Source organism: Pogona vitticeps, chromosome 2 (genome assembly GCF_051106095.1).
Source record: "Pogona vitticeps strain Pit_001003342236 chromosome 2, PviZW2.1, whole genome shotgun sequence".
Taxonomy (NCBI): domain Eukaryota; kingdom Metazoa; phylum Chordata; class Lepidosauria; order Squamata; family Agamidae; genus Pogona; species Pogona vitticeps.
This window is the reverse complement of record NC_135784.1, coordinates 180,476,304-180,494,942: the sequence shown is the minus strand read 5'-3', so window position 1 is coordinate 180,494,942 and position 18,639 is coordinate 180,476,304. Positions and strand designations below refer to the sequence as shown.

Genomic DNA, 18,639 nt, shown 5'->3' with positions numbered 1-18,639 from the left:
TGCAGAGGCTCCCAAAGACTTTGGAGAAAAAGTATTCCATAGGCTGGGTTCAAGCCTGCAGCTGGTCTTGAACCCGTCATCTCTAGGGAGTCAGATGGAAATTCACTCAATGTACTACACAAGCCAACGCTGATGTGAAGACATTTAGGTTAGCCCAGTCAGGTCAGGTCAGGTCTTTCTGACTCCTATAAAATCTCTTTGTGACTTGAAGAATTTTGAGCTTGTTAAGTAAAAACATTGCAGCCATTTTCAATCTTTTAAAGAAATTAATGAGTTGTGCCTTTTTAAATAAAGATCTCTTTGCAGTCATGCCAGAGACTTCCCTCTTCCTGCTCTGAAACGGAAGGCCAGCTTTCTCATTTCCCCAGAGCTGTATATTCTTTCTAGACGTGTTTTAGATGGGAGCCTGCCAACAAAGCAAGACACAAATAATTTGATTCTTCTCTGCATCTATTGTCAGAATTAATTCCTGCTATGGTGGGGTGTTTTTTTTTAACCCTTGTCCAGTTTACAGCTGATCAGTGAGACAGCTAGAATAGCCTGCCATATCACAATAGAACTGGACAGTTATGTTAGAGTTTGTTGTTTTTCAGCAGAACTAATAGTAAATAATGGCTTTGAAGCAATGAAGGCTTTTCTAGATCACATGAAATATTCAGGAGGCAGAAGTACTAGGAGGATCCAAGCCAGGATTAATGTCTGGGAACCAAAGTGGTGTCTGTACAGCAGCTAATTGACAAAAAGCCAGGACACTTCTCAATCACACAATCAGGCACATCACTAGGCATGCAACCAAGACACCCCCCCCCACCAGCACCTCATCAATTAACTGCAGCAGGTTACACCATCCTTAGGGTGATCACCAATAGGATTCTGACCCATATGTTTTCAGGTCCCACTGACCAGAAAAGAGTTGACTACATGCTCTCCTGTTCCATCATGTGCTGGCTAGATCATGATTAGCCAATGGTTATTAGACTGTGTACAGTTTGAGATTTAAGGGACAGTTTCATTTTATTGAAAAAATGTTATGGTCTAGAGCGCTGGACTGGAACTTGGCAGATACCAAATTTCAGAGCCATCACTCTCTGGTTAAACTTGAGTCGATCATTCCCAGGGTGGCCTCTCATGCAGTTGTTGCAAAAATATACCGAGGAAAGGATGCCATCTTGAGCTCGCTGCAGGAAATACATACAGGGTATAAAGGTATGTTCTGTTTAATTTCTTTACTGGGAAATTATCTATCTTAAAAGAACTGGGAACTTGTTAGATTAAAAAAGTTGTTTGATTACAATTCCCATTGTTCCTGTTGAGCTGATGGGAACCGAATCCAACATCTGGAGGGGAAGTTTCCCTACTCCTTGTAAAAGTTTGTCACACATGGAACTTAGATGCTCTCACATAAGAATTTGGTTGCATTTTTAATCTGTTACACTTTCTAGGAGGCTAGACAAGCACTCATCCAGACTTTTAGGAACATTCTGGGAATTGGTAACCAAAACTGGTAAGCCGAACAGTCTGTTCAACCGATAAAATGCCTTGTGAATCACTAAAGCACGTTTTAACCATGAAGCCAGTCGTTATCAGGAATGGTTAGAACTGGCTGAGGGGTGATTGAATTGAGTAAGAAACATCCTTCTGGGATGATGTTTTGACAGCTCCTTTGTAAGACCTGGACAAACCCGATCTTGATTTTTGATCATTCTCTTTAAGGTCTCAGAGTTGTACCAGAAATGAGGTCTCTCATTCACATTAGGTCTCTGGAAATGGGTCTCTGCAATTCTGGATAGTTATCAATGAGAATCTAAATGTCTGTTATTTTTCCTCTCATCCCATTTTTTTCAATCTCTCTTCAGAAAAGCAGTCAAATCTACCTAAAATCTTACAGGAGCTCATTTTAAAGTTCTCTTACGATCCTGCCAAGCTTTGTCACTGTGGCTTCATTTAATGCATGAAATGAGCCCAATGTTTCCTTCTAAGATTTGTCTTAGCCATAAGAACGATCCAAGCTTCTTCTTAAAATGTTTTCAAAAGTCAAAGATCTCATAACATCAAACATGGTCACAACTAGGTAGCCTGTAAAGTCGCTACACCCCACAAAGAGTGTTTGTTTTCAAGAAGGTAAGTCAAAAGATGGAGAACTTGTGACCCACAAATGTTGCTGCCACCATACCTCTTTGCTTCTAAAGTGAATGCCCCTCCATGGCCCACTTCCCCTCTCCCAGCTGATAAACGTGTGAAGGTGTGAAATCAAACTTGTGATTTCCCTGTCCACAATGGACCAAACAATGACTTCCTTAAAGAGCTCCAGGATGGAGAAAGCCAAAAGGAGTTACAACAGTAACAGGATTGCTCCTCTCCATGTTGCCTAGGTCTACCTCGAGCAGGAAAGTTCTCCTTCCACTGTTCCACATGCACTTCAACCTGACTCTTCTTTACCTTCTTTATTGATATCCCTCTTCTCCCCCTCCCCACAAAAAAGAGGCACTCAAAGCATTCAAACGGACATGGTCAGCCAGCAGTACCCACTAATAAGTCAATCCCACTGAAACTGCCCTTGGGGGAGGGGTCTCTGCTGTTTCTGATGTGCAACGTAGTGGGGAAGGTACACACGCCAGAGAAGAAAGACAGAGAGGCAAGCACAACGGAGAGTCTGTATATTTTGCTAAACAGCCAGTACAAAACAAGAGCAAGTGAGAGGGGGCCCCAAAACCCTACGTTTGCCTTTTCTTCCCCGAACGCCCCACTTTTCTCAAGGCTCCTTTTCCTTTCTGCGCCTGCTTCCGCCCCAGTCCGGATTTGCCCTGCCATCGACTGCCAAACAGTCTTGATCCAGGCTGCCGCTTAGCTCTGCGCTGCCCGGAGGCTTGTGGCCGCTTCTGCCTGGTGTTCTGTGGCCTTGTGGGCTGCCTCGTGAGGTGACGAGTGTCCCTCTGATGCTGAGGAGAGTCCCTTCGCCCAGTCTGTGGAGTCTTCCTATGTTTCATCTTCTTGTTGGTTCTCAGAAGGGCTGGGCTCCGATCCCCTGCAGAATGGGCGCGTCTGGGCCTCTTGCTGGGCCTGGCAGACTGGCTCGGCCGTTTCCTCTTACCGCTTTGTGGGAATAGATCTAGAGAAAGTAGATCCAACAAGCAAGACCAAATCAACAGGAGGAAGGCAAGGCACAACAGCCACAACCCCAGAGGTGTTTTCCTTGGATTCTCAATGGTGCCTAAGACAGCAAAGGGCTTTCAAGACTGCAGGTCTCCAGAAACTGAGCTGGAACTCAGAGAAAGTTAAAGACAAAGAGCTCCAGGAGGGGTGATGGCTCTGTTGATCACAAAGGAGGAACGCTGGGAAGCTTGCGACTGGTCCCACAGCAGTAAGAAAAGCCGCTCCTGCCAAAACTCCCCCTGCTATACTACTGTCAGGAGAAAACGGGGAACATCTGGTCTCCCAGGTGTGGCTGGACTACAACTCCCACCCTCTCTCACCACTGGCTGCGTTGTCTAGGCTGACAGGGGAATGACCTGGAAGGCTAAAGGTTCCCCAGCTCTGTGTTTAAGGAGCAAAAGCCAGGCCCTCCTCCTCTGCCTCTGGCCTGCCTGGAGAGAGGAAAAGGAGGAGCGGTGGGTGTACAAGGGACTCAACATCCAGCACAGGGCAACCCTGTCACGAAGGCTGCTTCGGAGCAGATGGGGGGGTGGGGTGGGGGACAAGCAACCCAACCACGATTTATGGCTCGTACTAAGCTTGGAGACGGTATGGCCCAGGTGCTGAGGTCCTCCCCCAACCTTAACACATCAGAGCATTTATTCTGGAGGAATCACAGCTCCCACTGAGGAGCCCAACTGTTTCCATCAACTGCATCCAGAAGGGGGCGCTCCCCTTCTCCTTGCTCAATTTAAGAACACAAACACTACACAACAAGGCACCCACCTTCGTCTGGCTCTTCTCCCACCTCCTGCCGGTAATATTCCACGTCATCGTCTGATGGCTCGTCAGCATTGGCGTCCTCCTGCATCCCAGGATCCTCTGCATCGCTATCGCCTCCTTCTATCTGCTGCTGCTTTCTCTTCATCCCTTCTAGGCTCTTCTTCCTGCAGCCCCCAGCCAAGCAAAATGGTCACCCAGGGACAAGGCAACCCCCCCCCCCCACCTCCCTTAGGAAAAGCACGACGGACCTCTCCCAGTTCCCGCTGCTGAGACGGGACCTTCGCAGAGGCCGATTCTGACTCTTGTTCTCCCCTCACCTGTGAGCCTCTTTCAGTTCTTGCTTGCGCCCCACGTTCGCCTCCTGCTTGCGGCGTCGCTCGGCTTTGAGCTGCAGCTTTGCTTCTTTCCTGGCCAGGACTTGTCGGATCTCCTCTTCTGTCTTGTGAACTGCGGAAAGGGGAGGGCAAAGAGCAAGCCATGAAAAGGCAGCCGGACAGTGTGAAACCCCTGAGGGCAAGAATCACAAAACCTGAGCAGACCATTCACGCCCTCAGTATTTGGCGGAGCAGCACTGGGAGTGCTCACGTCTACCACTAGCTTTGCTACATCCACCACTTACGTAAGAGATCAAGGATCTCCTAAATAGGGGGTGAAATCCAAGAAGAAATACTGACAGCAAATTCACACCCTACCCCCCCCACTGGAGAGCCTTACTTCTGCAGTTCCAAGAAAGAGAGCAGCCAAAAGAAAGAAAGAAAGAAAGAAAGAAAGAAAGAAGAGAGAGAGAGAGAGAGAGAGAGAGAAAGAAAGAAAGAAAGAAAGAAAGAAAGAAAGAAAGAAAGAAAGAAAGAAAGAAAGAAAGAAAGAAAGAAAGAAAGAAAGAAAGAAAGAAAGAAAAAGAAAAACTCAGTATTGATGAAGATTCCAAGACTGTACTGGATTTGAAAATTATGCAGACTTAGTTTACACAACCACTTACCTCGTGCCGTGGGGCATGAGAATCAGATCAACCAACTCCAGCTAATGCAATTCTCTATTTATTTTAGCACTCCCTGCCACCTTTCAGAGACATAAAAACCAAATTTCTACCAAAGAGCCAAGATACTCACTGAAGCTGTGATAGAGCACATTGCCCTGGCCTAACCCTTCCTCCACCTTGACAAGCTGCAGCGTCATTCGAGGGCCTATCTGGATAGGGAGAAAAACAACAACCGAGGATCCGTGAGGAGAGAAAAGGGGGTGGTGCAGAAAGAAAGCCAGATTGCTGCTATCCACAAGCCACCCCAGGGCCAGATGACTAGAACACTTCCTTCTTGAAGATCAGCAACTTCAAGAGGCTGGGTCTTCTGTCATACTTGGGAGAGCCCAAAGCTATGTCACCCCACCCCACCCCATTTCAAAGTCACAGGGTCCCCTGAAACCGACCTCCGTGAGGCGGACTGCACTCTGCTGAGCTTTCATGTTCCCACGGCCGGCATAGGCTTGTGGCAGCTCCATGATGTTGTGACTTCCGTCCTGCTCTGCTTCACTCTCAGAGAGGTTAATGTCTCTGCAGGGTAGGGAAGGAAGTGGAACATATCACTGCTGCCATCTTCGGCATGCCAACGAAACAGCCAAGTGTTAGGACACAAAACGAAGCAGGAGACGCAGGCCCTGCCCTCGGGCTTGCAATCGAAGGGAAGGGGAGCGAGGGAGAAAACAGGCCTGAAGTAAGAGGATACACAGATAAACAGAAGTAAGGGAAAGAAGACCGGATGCTCAATGGTTTGAAAAGGAAGAAAGAGAAAAGGCAGTCAGGACAGGGATAGGAGAGATTACAGGAGACACGGAAGAGGGTGCAAAAAAGCACGCTCCTGCCTTCCTTGTCCCTTCCCACCTCATTCCCAAGAAAGCCAGAAAACCTCTGGGAAGAACCTGCTCATGCTGCTCCAGTGACTCCTGACAGAAACAGGGAGGCCTCCCTGCCTCTCTTTCTCCCTCACCTGACCAACAGCTCACTGATGTCCTCCAAACGGCTCATGTTGGGGAACTTCTCCTGCAGGAGCTTCTTCAGCCCTTTGCTCATTCCTACGGGTACCACTTTCAGGCTGCTGCAGATGATAAAGAGGAGAGGAAGCGTATGAGGCAATTACATCAGGCAGCCAAGAACATCACGGCTGTATTTTGAGTGATGAGGAAGGAGGGATGCTCAGTTCCTGTGACAGAGCAGAGACTCCGCATGTGTACACTGGGTCCTAACTTTGGTGGGGATGCGTCTCATCAGAGGGTGCTGGCCCTAAGCAGCAGTTGAGCTGAGAGGGAGGGGGATAAGGGCCACCACTGTCCAACATCTGGAGGGTCACACATTTCCAATGCTCTTTGGTGGCCCACCAAAGAATGTCCATTCTCTTCTCCCTGCAGCTTTCACAAGACCCTACAGGCATCATCAGATGGATTTAATCTAAAAAGTATCACAACACAAGATGCACTTACATCTCACTTGAAAGACGAACTATCTTATCTCCTCCCTGCCCCAGTATATGTGAATTTTAAGCCACATCTCCTTAAATAGATATAGTATTACACACAGAGGAAGAACCTAATCTAGAAATATTAATGGTCATATGCAGGAGTGGGTCTGAAGATCCTGGCTTCATCCAAGGAAGTACATCACGGCCTGTCTGTTACCTAATGCTCTGGCCCCCAATAAAACCGACAATGTGATATATGAGAAAAGGAGGTGGCTGAAATGCTTTAAAAAACTCAAAATCACTGGAAAAGTTGCCGGGATGAAGAAGAGAATTTTGAGCACAATAAACGGCACTGCTCTTGCCCTCTCCCCTCCATACAGCTCTCTTAGCTGAAATTAACTTGGATGCATCAGAGCGTTTACTTCAGAATAAGATCAGAGACATCAGCAGACTATACTCTCATCATATGCATCCAGTTCAAGTCTTGGCTGGCCATCTTCCTACAGTATTCCTGTGTCCAGATGCACTCTCTCGGGGTGGAAGTGCCCAAGCAGGGCAGCGAACAAGGTGAGGCTTGAACCAAGGTTGCAATTGCAGTTTGGCTGCCAAGCTCTGTAAATCACCTCATAGAACTGTTGCAAGGAATGGGATAAACCCTGAATGATGCTGGGTTTTGCTCTTTGTTATGCATCATCAATTCACACTCATAGTAACTCTATTGGAGCTTTCAAAGTATTTAAGGATATTTAAGCAGCAGTTTTACCAATGCCACCTGCACCCCCCTACGTGCTTCGTGGCAAGGAGGGATTTAAACTCAGGTCAGCTGAATCCTAATCTGCCATTACACAGAACTGTTTCTCTTGTAGTAGATAATCAAAAAACAATACATTTTTTTAAAAAAAAGCCACAACCACACAACGGATATTATCCCTGACTGTGCAACAGTACACTGGAAAATAGCGGGCATTCTGAGAAACATGACAACATGCAAAATTAAGAATACATAATGCAGGCAGACAGGTCAGAAATGAACCCCTGCCATTTGAGACCAAATGGAACATCTTATGAAAATGGCCTTGGATCGATCATGCCACCTTCTCATACAAGTCAAGATAGACGGTGCCATAAGTTCGCACACACGAGCAGTAGGAAAACCCACATCATCAGGCAGCAAACACTCACTAGTGACGGAATTCAAGGTGCTGGGTGTCTGGGTTGTAATTGATCAGTACGCAGCGCTTGATGGAATTAAGGTTTACCTAGAAAGGCAAGTAGGAGAGAAGAGACAACCACACATTATGAGAATTAAGGCTGACCACAGGCCTTACATCCTTCAGCTACCAAACACTTTAGGTAATCTTTGGGAGCCTCCAGTTGATCTATTAGAGACCCCAAACCACCAACAGCCCTTATGGAACTCAGGAGACCTCATATCTCAGTTGCTTAATCCAGTTTACCAGCTCAGTCAATTATCCTGAATCCATGGCTAATTAAACACAAATTTAACCCAGGCACACAAACTTCTACCTCTTTTTCTTCTATCTCTATCCTCCTTTGCACCGTTATTGGCAAGTGTAAAAAGAAGACAGTATCTGACCTTGGAAACCTGCATTTAAGTCCTGACTTGGGTCACGAAAATAGACTGCAAAGCCTTGAACAAAACTCGGCTTCATTTCCTGACTCTTAAAACTACCACCGTTGACCTTCAACCAGGAGAGACTGTGCTTGTCCAGAAGTGCTCTTACCACTGATTCCACAACACCCACAAGAACACTCCATAAAGAAGTAAACCAAAGGTGGACTCGTATGCTTATTTTGAAAGGCGGTATGTTTAACCCCAAAAACATGCCAGCATCCTTGCGTGTGGCCCGAAGGTTCAGAGTAGTCCCTACTACTGGCAAATTGGTCACTGTTATTTACACTGCACCTTTAAAGCTCTACCTGGTCTGACGTCTGATGCATCAGTGCATTTACTTTGAATGAAAAATCACAGTTTTCACTCAGGAAAACACATTGTCATCATTTGCATCAGGTCGGCAGGTTAACAGAAAAGAACGTAGTTCTGCAAGGAAAATAAAGCCAAAACATGCTATAAGATGGCAAAAAGAGCTGAAGGAGGCCTTGAAAAAGGTAGCATTTCAACTAATTTTTGGTTTGATTTGTCAACAACAAACGTGTTTCTGTGTAACAATGATAACATGTATATTACAGGCCACAACACTGGAAAAACACTCCAGTAAGGAAATGTCATGGAAGGATCCCTCCCTTTCTAAGGTTGTGAATACATACACACACTTCCATAGACAGGCCAAAATCCTCTTGGTTTTCATGTAAGATCTGTGTAACTCCTCTTAGCTACTTGTGGTTAACTGGTGAGGTGCCAAGACACATCTTGAATTATGCTTGGTCATGCACTCAAACTTTGCAACTGAGATGCAGCCGGGCACTTCATCAATGAGCTAAAATCAACCAAAGCAAGTTGCAACACGTGAACATCAACAGGATTCTGGCCAAAGATTAACTATACTCAATGGCCAGGTTACAACTGGGCAGTTCTGCTGATGCAATTGTTCCTATCAGCAAGACCAAAAGTATGGCAAAAGAACTTTGCAGCCACCCATGTACCCACAAAAGCTGGAAATCCTCTTGAGAAGGTTTTCCAGTGATGCAGAGGGATGCAAGGGTAAGGCAATGGAAACAAGTGGGTGTGTTCTTCTTCGATTTGGGTCCACCACATCTTAGATAAGGACATTCAGACACTAGTCTTGGTGAACCTGTGTCTGGACTAGGACAGAGCTGACACTGTGCACATATCGTGGAACTCAAGGTGCCTACAGCTACCTAAGCAGAACAGAACTGGCATCAAACCAGCCTCCATCAGTCCTCAGTTTAGACAGACACTCACCCTGTGGACATTGATGGAAGGGAACATGTTCTGAAACATCGTGGCCATGACCTTGATGTGCATGCCCTGAGTGCCAAAGTTATTGAGCACCAGAAGTGGGTGTTGGGTGAACTGCTGCTCATGCATCCGGTGTCGCTTCAGAGATGACACAACATCTTTGATGAGTGAATACTAAAATGAAAAGAAAAGCACAGAGAAATGAGACATCCCACAGAGCTATAAACCCCCAACATCCAGAAGGCATGCATTTTTATTTATATTTATTTTAAGCATAGCACAGTCACAGCTGTGCAAATATTACAAGTACAAAAAGAAAAAAGAAAAAAAAAGGGAGAGAGAGTGTAGCACAGGGCAAAGAGGTTTGCCTCCTGAGCATCTCGGCTTTATTTCAGAAATACAGTGGTGCCTTGCATCAGGACGTTAATTCGCTCCAGCGAAATCACTGTATAACGAAAACGTTGTGATGAGATTTTAAAAAGCCCATAGAAACGTATTAAAACCAGATTAATGCGTTCCTAGGGGCTTCAAACTCAACGTCCAGCAAAGATCCTCCATAGCGCGGCCATTTTCACTGCCTGTGCAGCGAGGAATCTGTGCGAAAACACAGCAGGCGCCCATTTTGTTTATCCGGCGGCCATTTTGAAACCGCCTATCAGCAGGGAACCAATCATCGCAAAGTGAAATTCCCCCATAGGGAACATCGTTTTGCGATCGCAAAAAGTTTGTCATGACGCGATTTCATCATCAAACGGAGCACCTGTCTTGCGGGGCACCACTGTACTTACATGTCAACAAAAATATGATTGAAAACATAGGAGCCCTAAAATCTCAGAAACCCAAAGAGTGGCTGAACACTCTACCTAATTGTCTGCAACCAAGGCAGGATACATTATTGCGAAATAAGCAGAGATGGACACAAACCACCAGTGCAGCCCTTTGGGCTGGTTCTGCCTTCAGATGAACAGGTAGGTCTCTGGCAGTTCCCAGCCCTGCCTCCTACAGCATATGCCCACTCAGAGGCAGCACCTCACTTCCCTGCCCCACCTCCTCCTCTGTGCGCTGCCCGAGGGCACGCAATCCATTGAAGCAACAGTGATGGGGAGTGGGTGGCCTTTCAAGTGTTGTTTGATGGTAACTCTTATCAGCCCTCACCACCAGTTATGCTGACTAGGGCTAATGTTTTCTACCAATGCTCATATAATGCTGATGAGAAAAGCGGTAAGAAGTAAAAATCAGATGTAAGCTTTATATCCTTGCCAAATGAGAATACATGCAATTCCAGTCCCATCTTGCCTATCCTAGTGCAGACAGTACCCTCAGTTTGTTACCTGTGTGACTCGAAAGGTCAAGGTTGGTCCACCGGGGAGACGGAATAATTTCTAAAAAGGAGAGAGAGATTGAGAGAGAGAGAGAGCAGAAGCGTTAATTCCATGAAACAGAAGGGCACCAGTGGTGGGGGAAAAGGCCCCCTATTAAAGGAATATTAGTCATGCTTTTTTTTGTCCTGCAAGGCTAGTGTTCTGCACAAACTCAATCCTGGTGCATCAGTGCGTTTACTTTGAAGTGAGAATCACAGTTTTCACTCAGCAGTCCATAATGGTCATCATCTGCATCAGGCTAACAAGCAGAGCGAATGAGAGAATTCAGTTAGACAGACAAAGCCAGCACATGCTACAAGGTATGTGGTCACAGGAAATGGGTAAAAGTGTACATTAATCAACAGCAATGGCCTTTGAGCTGTGTTTGCAGTGAATGATACAAGTTTTTTGGAAGTAAAATGATCAGCACTTCCACAAAGAGAGAGGATAAGCACCAGGCAATCCTTCCTAAAAGATTGCTTAGTCACACAATGCTATGTCTTGCAAAGCATGATCAAGAGTAGTGGACTATTTATTTAAATCATTTACACACGCGCCCATATTACAAGCATATAAGACAGAGCCATATATAATAATTTAACAATCTGGTGGGAAGACTGACCATGTTCCAAATGTGCTTGGTTCACGAAGGAAACAATGAAGTTCAACAGGCTTAATCAGTGCTATGTATAAAAGAACGGCATGCTCCATATTAAAAAAGCAATACAAAAATAAGAAGTAACTGAGTGGAGGCTCCACAATGTTGAAAGCACTCCTTAAAATTAAAGAGTGTGAAAACTACCAGCTTATATAAAGTGGCTGAAATCCTGTTGCTCAGCACGTCACAGTAGAGGAGGCCCACTGAATCAGTGGTGAGCCAACTCCTCCAAGTTCCACTGATCCAATGGACCTAATTCTAACTATGACTTATTATGCTAAGCAACAGGATTTCAGCCAGCAGGAGCCAGGTCTTTCCTTCCCGGATGTTTTGGCCTGTAACAGCATGTCCAACAGGAAGGGGCTATAAAAATTATAGTTCAAGGCATTTGGCGGGTTCCCTAGCCCTGCTCTATGGAGAAGGGAACTGAGCTGCACGTTAGCCCAGTGACAAGTTAAACAATAAAAAAAAGCAAAGTCGATAAAACCAAAGTAAAATACTAGGCTTGCTGGGCAGACCAAACTGGGGGCCACCAGCTGCCACCGCTGAGCAGTTTCTCAGTGTATCACTTACAAGGTTGATGGTGGCGGGGGTTTTCGTGAACACAACAAAATGGGTCACACCAAGAGGTCCAGCCACTGTCACAAAGTCTTTCAGAGAGTTCTTCTTCCGTGCCTGAAAAAAAGATGACTCCATTGTCTGGCATGCCTTGAACTCAGAACACAGGATATGGAACGTTCCATTAAAAGAGCCTTGTGGCGCAGTGGTTAAAACGCTGTACTGCAGCTAAAACTGTGCTCACGACCTGGGGTTCAAATCCCTGGTAGCCGGCTCAAGGTTGACTCAGCCTTCCATCCTTCTGAGGTTGGTAAAATGAGTACCCAGCTTGCTGGGGGGGGGGGGCAATGTGTAGCCTGTATAATTAAAATTGTAAACCGCCCGGAGAGTGCTTGTAGCGCTATGGGGCGGTATATAAGTCCAATAAATAAATAAATAAATAAATAAAAATAAAATAATTACAGTCACACAAGAAAGCTGCTTTGTTATCAGCATCACCTGGCTTTTAAACAATGGATGTTTATGCTTCTGTGTCCTACAAAAAACTTCATGCTACTCCTTATGATTTACACACCCTAATTATGTCCTCCCCCTCCCACCTTCTCTTTCCCCTATATCCTTCATGTAACACACTGCAATTCTTCCACTTCTGAACAACCTTGCAATAAAATAGTCATAAAAATGAGCCCATTATTTTTGAATATAGCATGTATTCAACATCTACAGCTCTGGACAAAAATTGCCCAAGGCCACAGATCACTCTGAAGCTGCCACATCTATGCTACCAAAGAAATTAAGAAAGTGTTACCCCTCCCTCTCAATAAACCATTAGGCCTCATTCCTCTCCAAGATAGGAACCTCAATTTTCATCCTTCCTGTTCTACTCCAACAGAACATGTTTCACAAAGGAGTCCTTCCCACCCACACCTAATTTCTAATTATTGATTTGTCTTGCACCGGCTTCCTTTCATTTTGACTACGCAATATAACCGTTGCTATGAGCTCTTGCCAAGGTCCTGTGATACCCCATAATTTCACCTTGAGGGTGGTAGCAGTGTAAGGCTCCATCACCCGCCGAACATCCAGGATGAGTTGCTGTACATTCTTGCCAACACGACCGCGGTGAAAGACAAAGCAGTGGGGCACAGAGCTATATTCCTCCTGAGACCGATGCTGGGCAACAGCCCGCTCTTTCTTCTGGTTCTTCGTCTATGAGGAATAAAGGAACAATAGGAGAAATGGCACCAGATGAAGTGCAAGTAAGGCCACAAAACAGATCCCCCTGCCCTATCCACTGTCCTACTCAATCCTCCTCTGTACAACTCAAGGGTAACAATCCCTCCTAAAAGTGATGCCCAATGCCAATAAACTGTCACAAGTGATGCCCAATGCCAATAAACTGTCCAATGGGATTTAGGTTCAAAATCAGGAAGAAAAAAGACTCTCCAACTATCTGAAGCATATATTTTGGAAACAAGCTCCCTCAAGTAATCAGCCAGGAATCTAAACATTTCACAACAGATGTGATTACAAGGTTTGTTTTACAGCAGAAGCTAAATCCCTTCACTTGAAACTCAGAGATCAAGAAAATTAAGCCAAAAGATAAAAAGCCAGGTGAACTAGATATGTGACTGGGCTCAGAAAACAAGCTGGGCAATTCATGGGTAGGGTGAGGGAGATTCATTCAAAATTAGGTCCAACTAGTCACATATGAGGATGAAAAGAGGCTTCTTCCTTCACAGCAAGACAGGCTGATTTTTTTTTATATTTCTCATTGGTAATGAAGCAGTTTCTAAGCAGAGTGGCCTCAGTCACCTGTGCTATTTGTATTAAACCGCCATTCAATTAGAAAAGCTCCTTTACTTGGGGGATAATTTGTACATCTGCAAAGAACTAACATGAATAGGGAAGTATGCAGCACACATAGATTAACTGCCACAAACATCAACCTAAACAACTTTTTAAAAAAGAAATTACATACTTATTTCATTTCCTAGGCATAGCCCAAGGCAGAGAGGGCTGTAGAAATCCAAGTTCAAGTACCTTAAATTGTCATAATGCCAATGAGGTGATCTTGGCTAGTCACTAACTCTCACCCAAAACTACTTCCCAGGATCCGTGCGAGGACTCAAAGGAGGAAGGGAAGCCCACCACGTATACTGCCTGAGTTCGGTGGAAGACAAGCAGCACACAAATGCAGCAAGCAAGCCATTCAATAACAAGAGGTTCAGTTTTAAGTACCAGGTCCTGAAATCAGAAAATGCACTTGCTTTCATGTCCAGGAATTTAAGCAAAGCCACGCCGGATCATATGAAGCCAGTGTACTTTTCCCACAGCAACCAGATGCCCCTGGGAAGCCCACAGCAGGGTACGCGGATCATTTTCCACTTTGCTGTCCCCCGACAACGAGCACTCACAAGCATATTACTCTGCTGCTGGGCAGGGGATGAGAGGCCACTGGCCTGGAATACTTTTCCACAACGCTCGCCTTATCATCGCTCACTAGGGCCGTTGCTCCTCCTCCCAGACCTGGGGTCCTGAGACCTCTCCTGGGTCCCCTGCCCAGGAAACACCTCTTTTTCCCCCCTCCTCCACTGCACCTCCGCCCAACGCTGAGCCCCAACAGATACGCCGCAGACTACACATCAAGAGCCCCTCTAAATCTCCCCCGAGAGCCAGCTTGAGGTAGATCCTAGTTCCTACAGCCAGAGCTGGCCACAACCATCTACCTCTAAATTTCCCCACTCCACCACCCGTCACTTTCTTTACCCACCGCCCCAACCGCCTTTTCTCACTTTGCTAGGCCTCCCCATCTTGCACGCAGCCTTCCTCCGCTCTCCTCTGCTGCGACCACGTGGGGGACTGACTCGGTCACTTCCGCTCTCGTAGGTTCCCTCACGAAGACGTCCGGCGCCAACTCTTCTAAGCGCCAAAGGTTCCGGCTTTGCCAGGTCTCTCCTCGTGTCTCTTGCTCAACAGTCCGGGGCGTCTCTTGCAATCTTAAGCTTCCCATAGTTCGGCTCCTAAGGAGATCGTGGCGTTTGCAAACGACATGTTGCCTCCCGGGGACAGAAGTGAGAGCTGCTCGTTAAAAAAAAAGTTGACGAATCGCGCTTTTAGTTTTAGGAGCGATAGATGGGGGCAACGGGCGTCAGGGCGTTTCACCGCTGTCAAACACCAGCTGCAAATTTGTACTGTTTCCGAGTGAGAACTTGCCATTTATAGTTAAACGTTTAAAGTGAACAAATTAGATTTTTAAACTCAAAGAGTGTCTGTTAATTTAATACGTCTTCTAAATGCAGTCGAACACGGGATGGGTGGGAAGGAACGAGCAAGTGAAGGAGCCGGCTGCCTGGATGTGGGTCCAAGCTATAGGAATTACTTTTTTTATTATTAATTTCTTGCTTGCTTGATAGATGCGGGTAAGAGCGAGCAGAGAAATTGCGTGGTGCTCGGTTCTCTGTCTTCCATGGCGCCTAATTGCCAACGAGTTACTGAGGACAGGCAGGAAACCTAGGACCTGTTAGGAGGGGATGATGAGCGATGGAGAGATGGCTGGTCCTGGGATAAAAGCCCTGCCCTGTGGCGGGGGGGGGGGGTTGGCAAGGCTTTGGGTCCGATTCCGAGCCTGAGTCTTTAGTACCAAGCCCCAAGTCCAAATCCCCTTTAAAAACAAGCTTTTTTCTCCAGAAAAAAAGGGAGGGGTGGGTTCCAAGTTGAGTCCGAGCCCTTGGGGGGGAGAAAGGGGGGACCAGTCAGGTCTGAGTTGAGTCACCAGTGTGACTTAAGTCTGATGTGACAGCAAATCCGGGACTCAAGTCCCCATCTCTGCCCTCTGGCATCACCAGTAGCTTAGGCTCAGTCTTCTTCCCCAGCACCCCCCACAGCTTCTCCTGTGTGTTACAGAGTGGGCACTTCCTGCTCCCCTGGCATTCCTGGGAACCCTCCCTCTATACGGGGCTGCTGCCTTTGAACTTTTCTGTGCCTTCATCTTTTTGTGTGTGTCCTTTTACATATGGGAAGAAGGGTTTTTCTTTTTGACCTGTGTCACACTGATCCAGGTTCCCTGGTGGCACTGCAGCCTCCTTTTATCTGGCAAATTGGTTCTCACATGCTATGATACGCAGGTATGCTTCCAGGTATTCCTCTGCTTGATCCTTTACCTCATTTTTTTGAACCAGAAAACCCACTATGCAATGCTTCCTCTTGGTTCCTTGTGCAGGCTCTATTCTCTCCCCCTCTTTATTTTGGAGACCTCTTGACAATTATTGTGGCTATATCATACATTTGTTTCAGAGCAACTCTCAAGACTGCATCTGATGAAGACAGTAGTGGGCTGTACATTGACTTAGTTGTGTGACAAAAAGAGTTTCAGTGCCGTTGCACTCAACCATTTAATGAAGTAGAATGGTTCAGTGTCATTCCTGGCGCTAGTTATCACATACTCCTTCCACATTGAATTAACACCTGCTCTCCATATTCCTGCTGTGGTTGTGTCAGTTACTGACTATTCAACTGTCACCTCTGAAGTTGCACTTCTCCAAAGTTGATTGGTTGAGTCTTAAAAGCCATTCCCATAGAGGGTGTGTAATCGAATTCTGCTAATGAAGCCATATCTATAGTTGCTTTTAGCCTCTCAAACCATTCTGCCTTTCACATGCCATATATGACAATTAACTTCAGTCACTGTGGCACATCTACACTAAGGAGTCATTAACACCCTAATATATTAATACCAACACCAACCCCAGCCACCCAGAATAACTCTGTTTTTGTTCATTTCCAGCATATTTGTGTGCTGGGTTTGAGCCAAAGTGGATGGCTTGAAGCTGTTCCTTTGCTTTAGCCATTTAACAATCTTGTGACATGCAGAGAGGAAGTGAGAGGAGTTTTTCATTCATTCATTCATTCATTCATTCATTCATTCATTCATTCATTCATTCATTCATCTTGTATGCCATCCAAACTACCCAATGGTCTCTGGGCGGTTTACAACAATTAAAATATAAAACAATTAAAATACAGTTAAATATATACTCTAAAAATTGCCATCAGGACCCACAGTTGAAATTATTTCATGGTTGTTGTGGGTTTTTCAGGCTTCTTGGCCGTGTTCTGAAGGTGGTTCTTCCTGACGTTTCGCCAGTCTCTGTGGCCGGCATCTTCAGAGGACAGCAAACTGTGCTCTGGGTAGGCTTGAGAGTGGAGTATTTATGGCTGTGAGAAAGCTACCGTAGTTTGTGAGATAGGCTATTGTCCTAATCAGGAGATGGTTGATTGGTGTGTTTTGTTGTGGGTGTATTGTTTTGATAAGGAGGGGAGATTATCTGTCCCTGTGGTTGATGTGTGTCATTAGCTGGTCTTTTGTGTGTAGTGACTGCAATAACTACCATGGTATCTCTCTTCTTAGCGTTGTAGGGAAGCTGCTTGCCCGTGTTGTGCTGAAGAGGCTCCAGGTGCTTGCAGACAGAGTCTATCCGGAATCACAGTGTGGATTTCGAGCAAATAGATCCACCACTGACATGGTATTCTCCCTCCGACAGTTGCAGGAGAAATGCAGGGAACAACAACAGCCACTCTTAGTGGCCTTCATAGACCTTACAAAAGCATTTGACTTGGTTAGCAGGGATGGCCTTTTCAAAATACTTCCCAAGATTGGATGTCCACCTCGTCTCCTTAACATCATCAGGTCCTTCCACGATGGAATGAAAGGCACTGTAGTTTTTGACGGCTCAACATCAGATCCCTTTGACATCCGAAGCGGAGTGAAACAGGGCTGTGTCCTCGCACCAACACTTTTTGGGATCTTTTTTGCTGTCATGCTGAAGCATGCCTTTGGAACTGCAACAGAAGGTGTCTATCTCCGGACTAGATCAGATGGAAAGCTCTTTAATCTCTCTAGATTGAGAGCGAAGACCAAAGTCCAACTGAAATGCATGAGGGACTTCCTCTTTGCAGACGATGCAGCCATTGTTGCCCACTCTGCTGAAGACCTCCAACAACTCATGAACCGTTTCAGCAAGGCCTGCCAAGACTTTGGACTAACAATCAGCCTGAAGAAAACACAAGTCATGGGCCAGGGTGTGGACTCACCTCCCTCTATTACCATCTCCACACAAGAATTGGAGGTTGTTCATGACTTTGTGTACCTTGGCTCAACCATCTCTGACACCCTCTCTCTAGATGTCGAGCTGGATAAACGCATTGGGAAAGCAGCCACCATGTTCTCTAGACTCACAAAGAGAGTATGGCTCAATAAGAAACTGACAACACATACCAAGATCCAGGTCTATAGAGCCTGTGTCCTGAGCACACTCCTGTACTGCAGCGAGTCCTGGACACTTTGTGCCCGGCAGGAGAGGAAGCTGAACACCTTCCATATGCGTTGCCTACGACGGATTTTTGGTATCACCTGGCAGGACAGAGTTCCAAATAGAGTAGTCCTAGAACGAGCTGGAATTTTCAGCATGCATACATTACTGAAACAGCGACGTCTACGCTGGCTTGGGCACGTTGTGAGAATGGCTGATGGTCGGATTCCAAAGGATCTCCTATATGGAGAATTAGTGCAGGGAAATCGCCCCAGAGGGAGACCACAGCTGCGATACAAGGACATCTGCAAGCGGGATCTGAAGGCCTTAGGAATAGACCTCAACAGATGGGAAACTCTGACATCTGATCGTTCAGCCTGGAGGCAGGCAGTACATCACGGCCTCTCCCAATTTGAAGAGACCCTTGTCCAGCAGGCTGAGGCAAAGAGGAAGTCACAAAGGAAGCAAAACCAGGGAGCTGGAC

At 46.1% G+C, this 18,639-nt stretch overlaps 1 protein-coding gene across 1 annotated transcript; it reads right to left on the bottom strand.

The window, feature by feature from the left end:
* Positions 1-2,643: 2,643 nt before the first annotated feature.
* Positions 2,644-14,798, bottom strand: PPAN (peter pan homolog). Its single transcript, XM_020812079.3, has 12 exons — positions 14,640-14,798; positions 12,883-13,053; positions 11,860-11,961; positions 10,599-10,649; positions 9,271-9,441; positions 7,548-7,624; positions 5,898-6,005; positions 5,341-5,464; positions 5,025-5,103; positions 4,233-4,362; positions 3,919-4,079; positions 2,644-3,109 (listed from the first exon to the last, which is right to left on the bottom strand). Exons 1-12 carry the CDS (start codon positions 14,655-14,657, stop codon positions 2,715-2,717), a joined length of 1,587 nt encoding a protein of 528 aa, XP_020667738.3. The 5' UTR covers positions 14,658-14,798; the 3' UTR covers positions 2,644-2,714.
* Between the last annotated feature and the right edge of the window lie 3,841 nt (positions 14,799-18,639).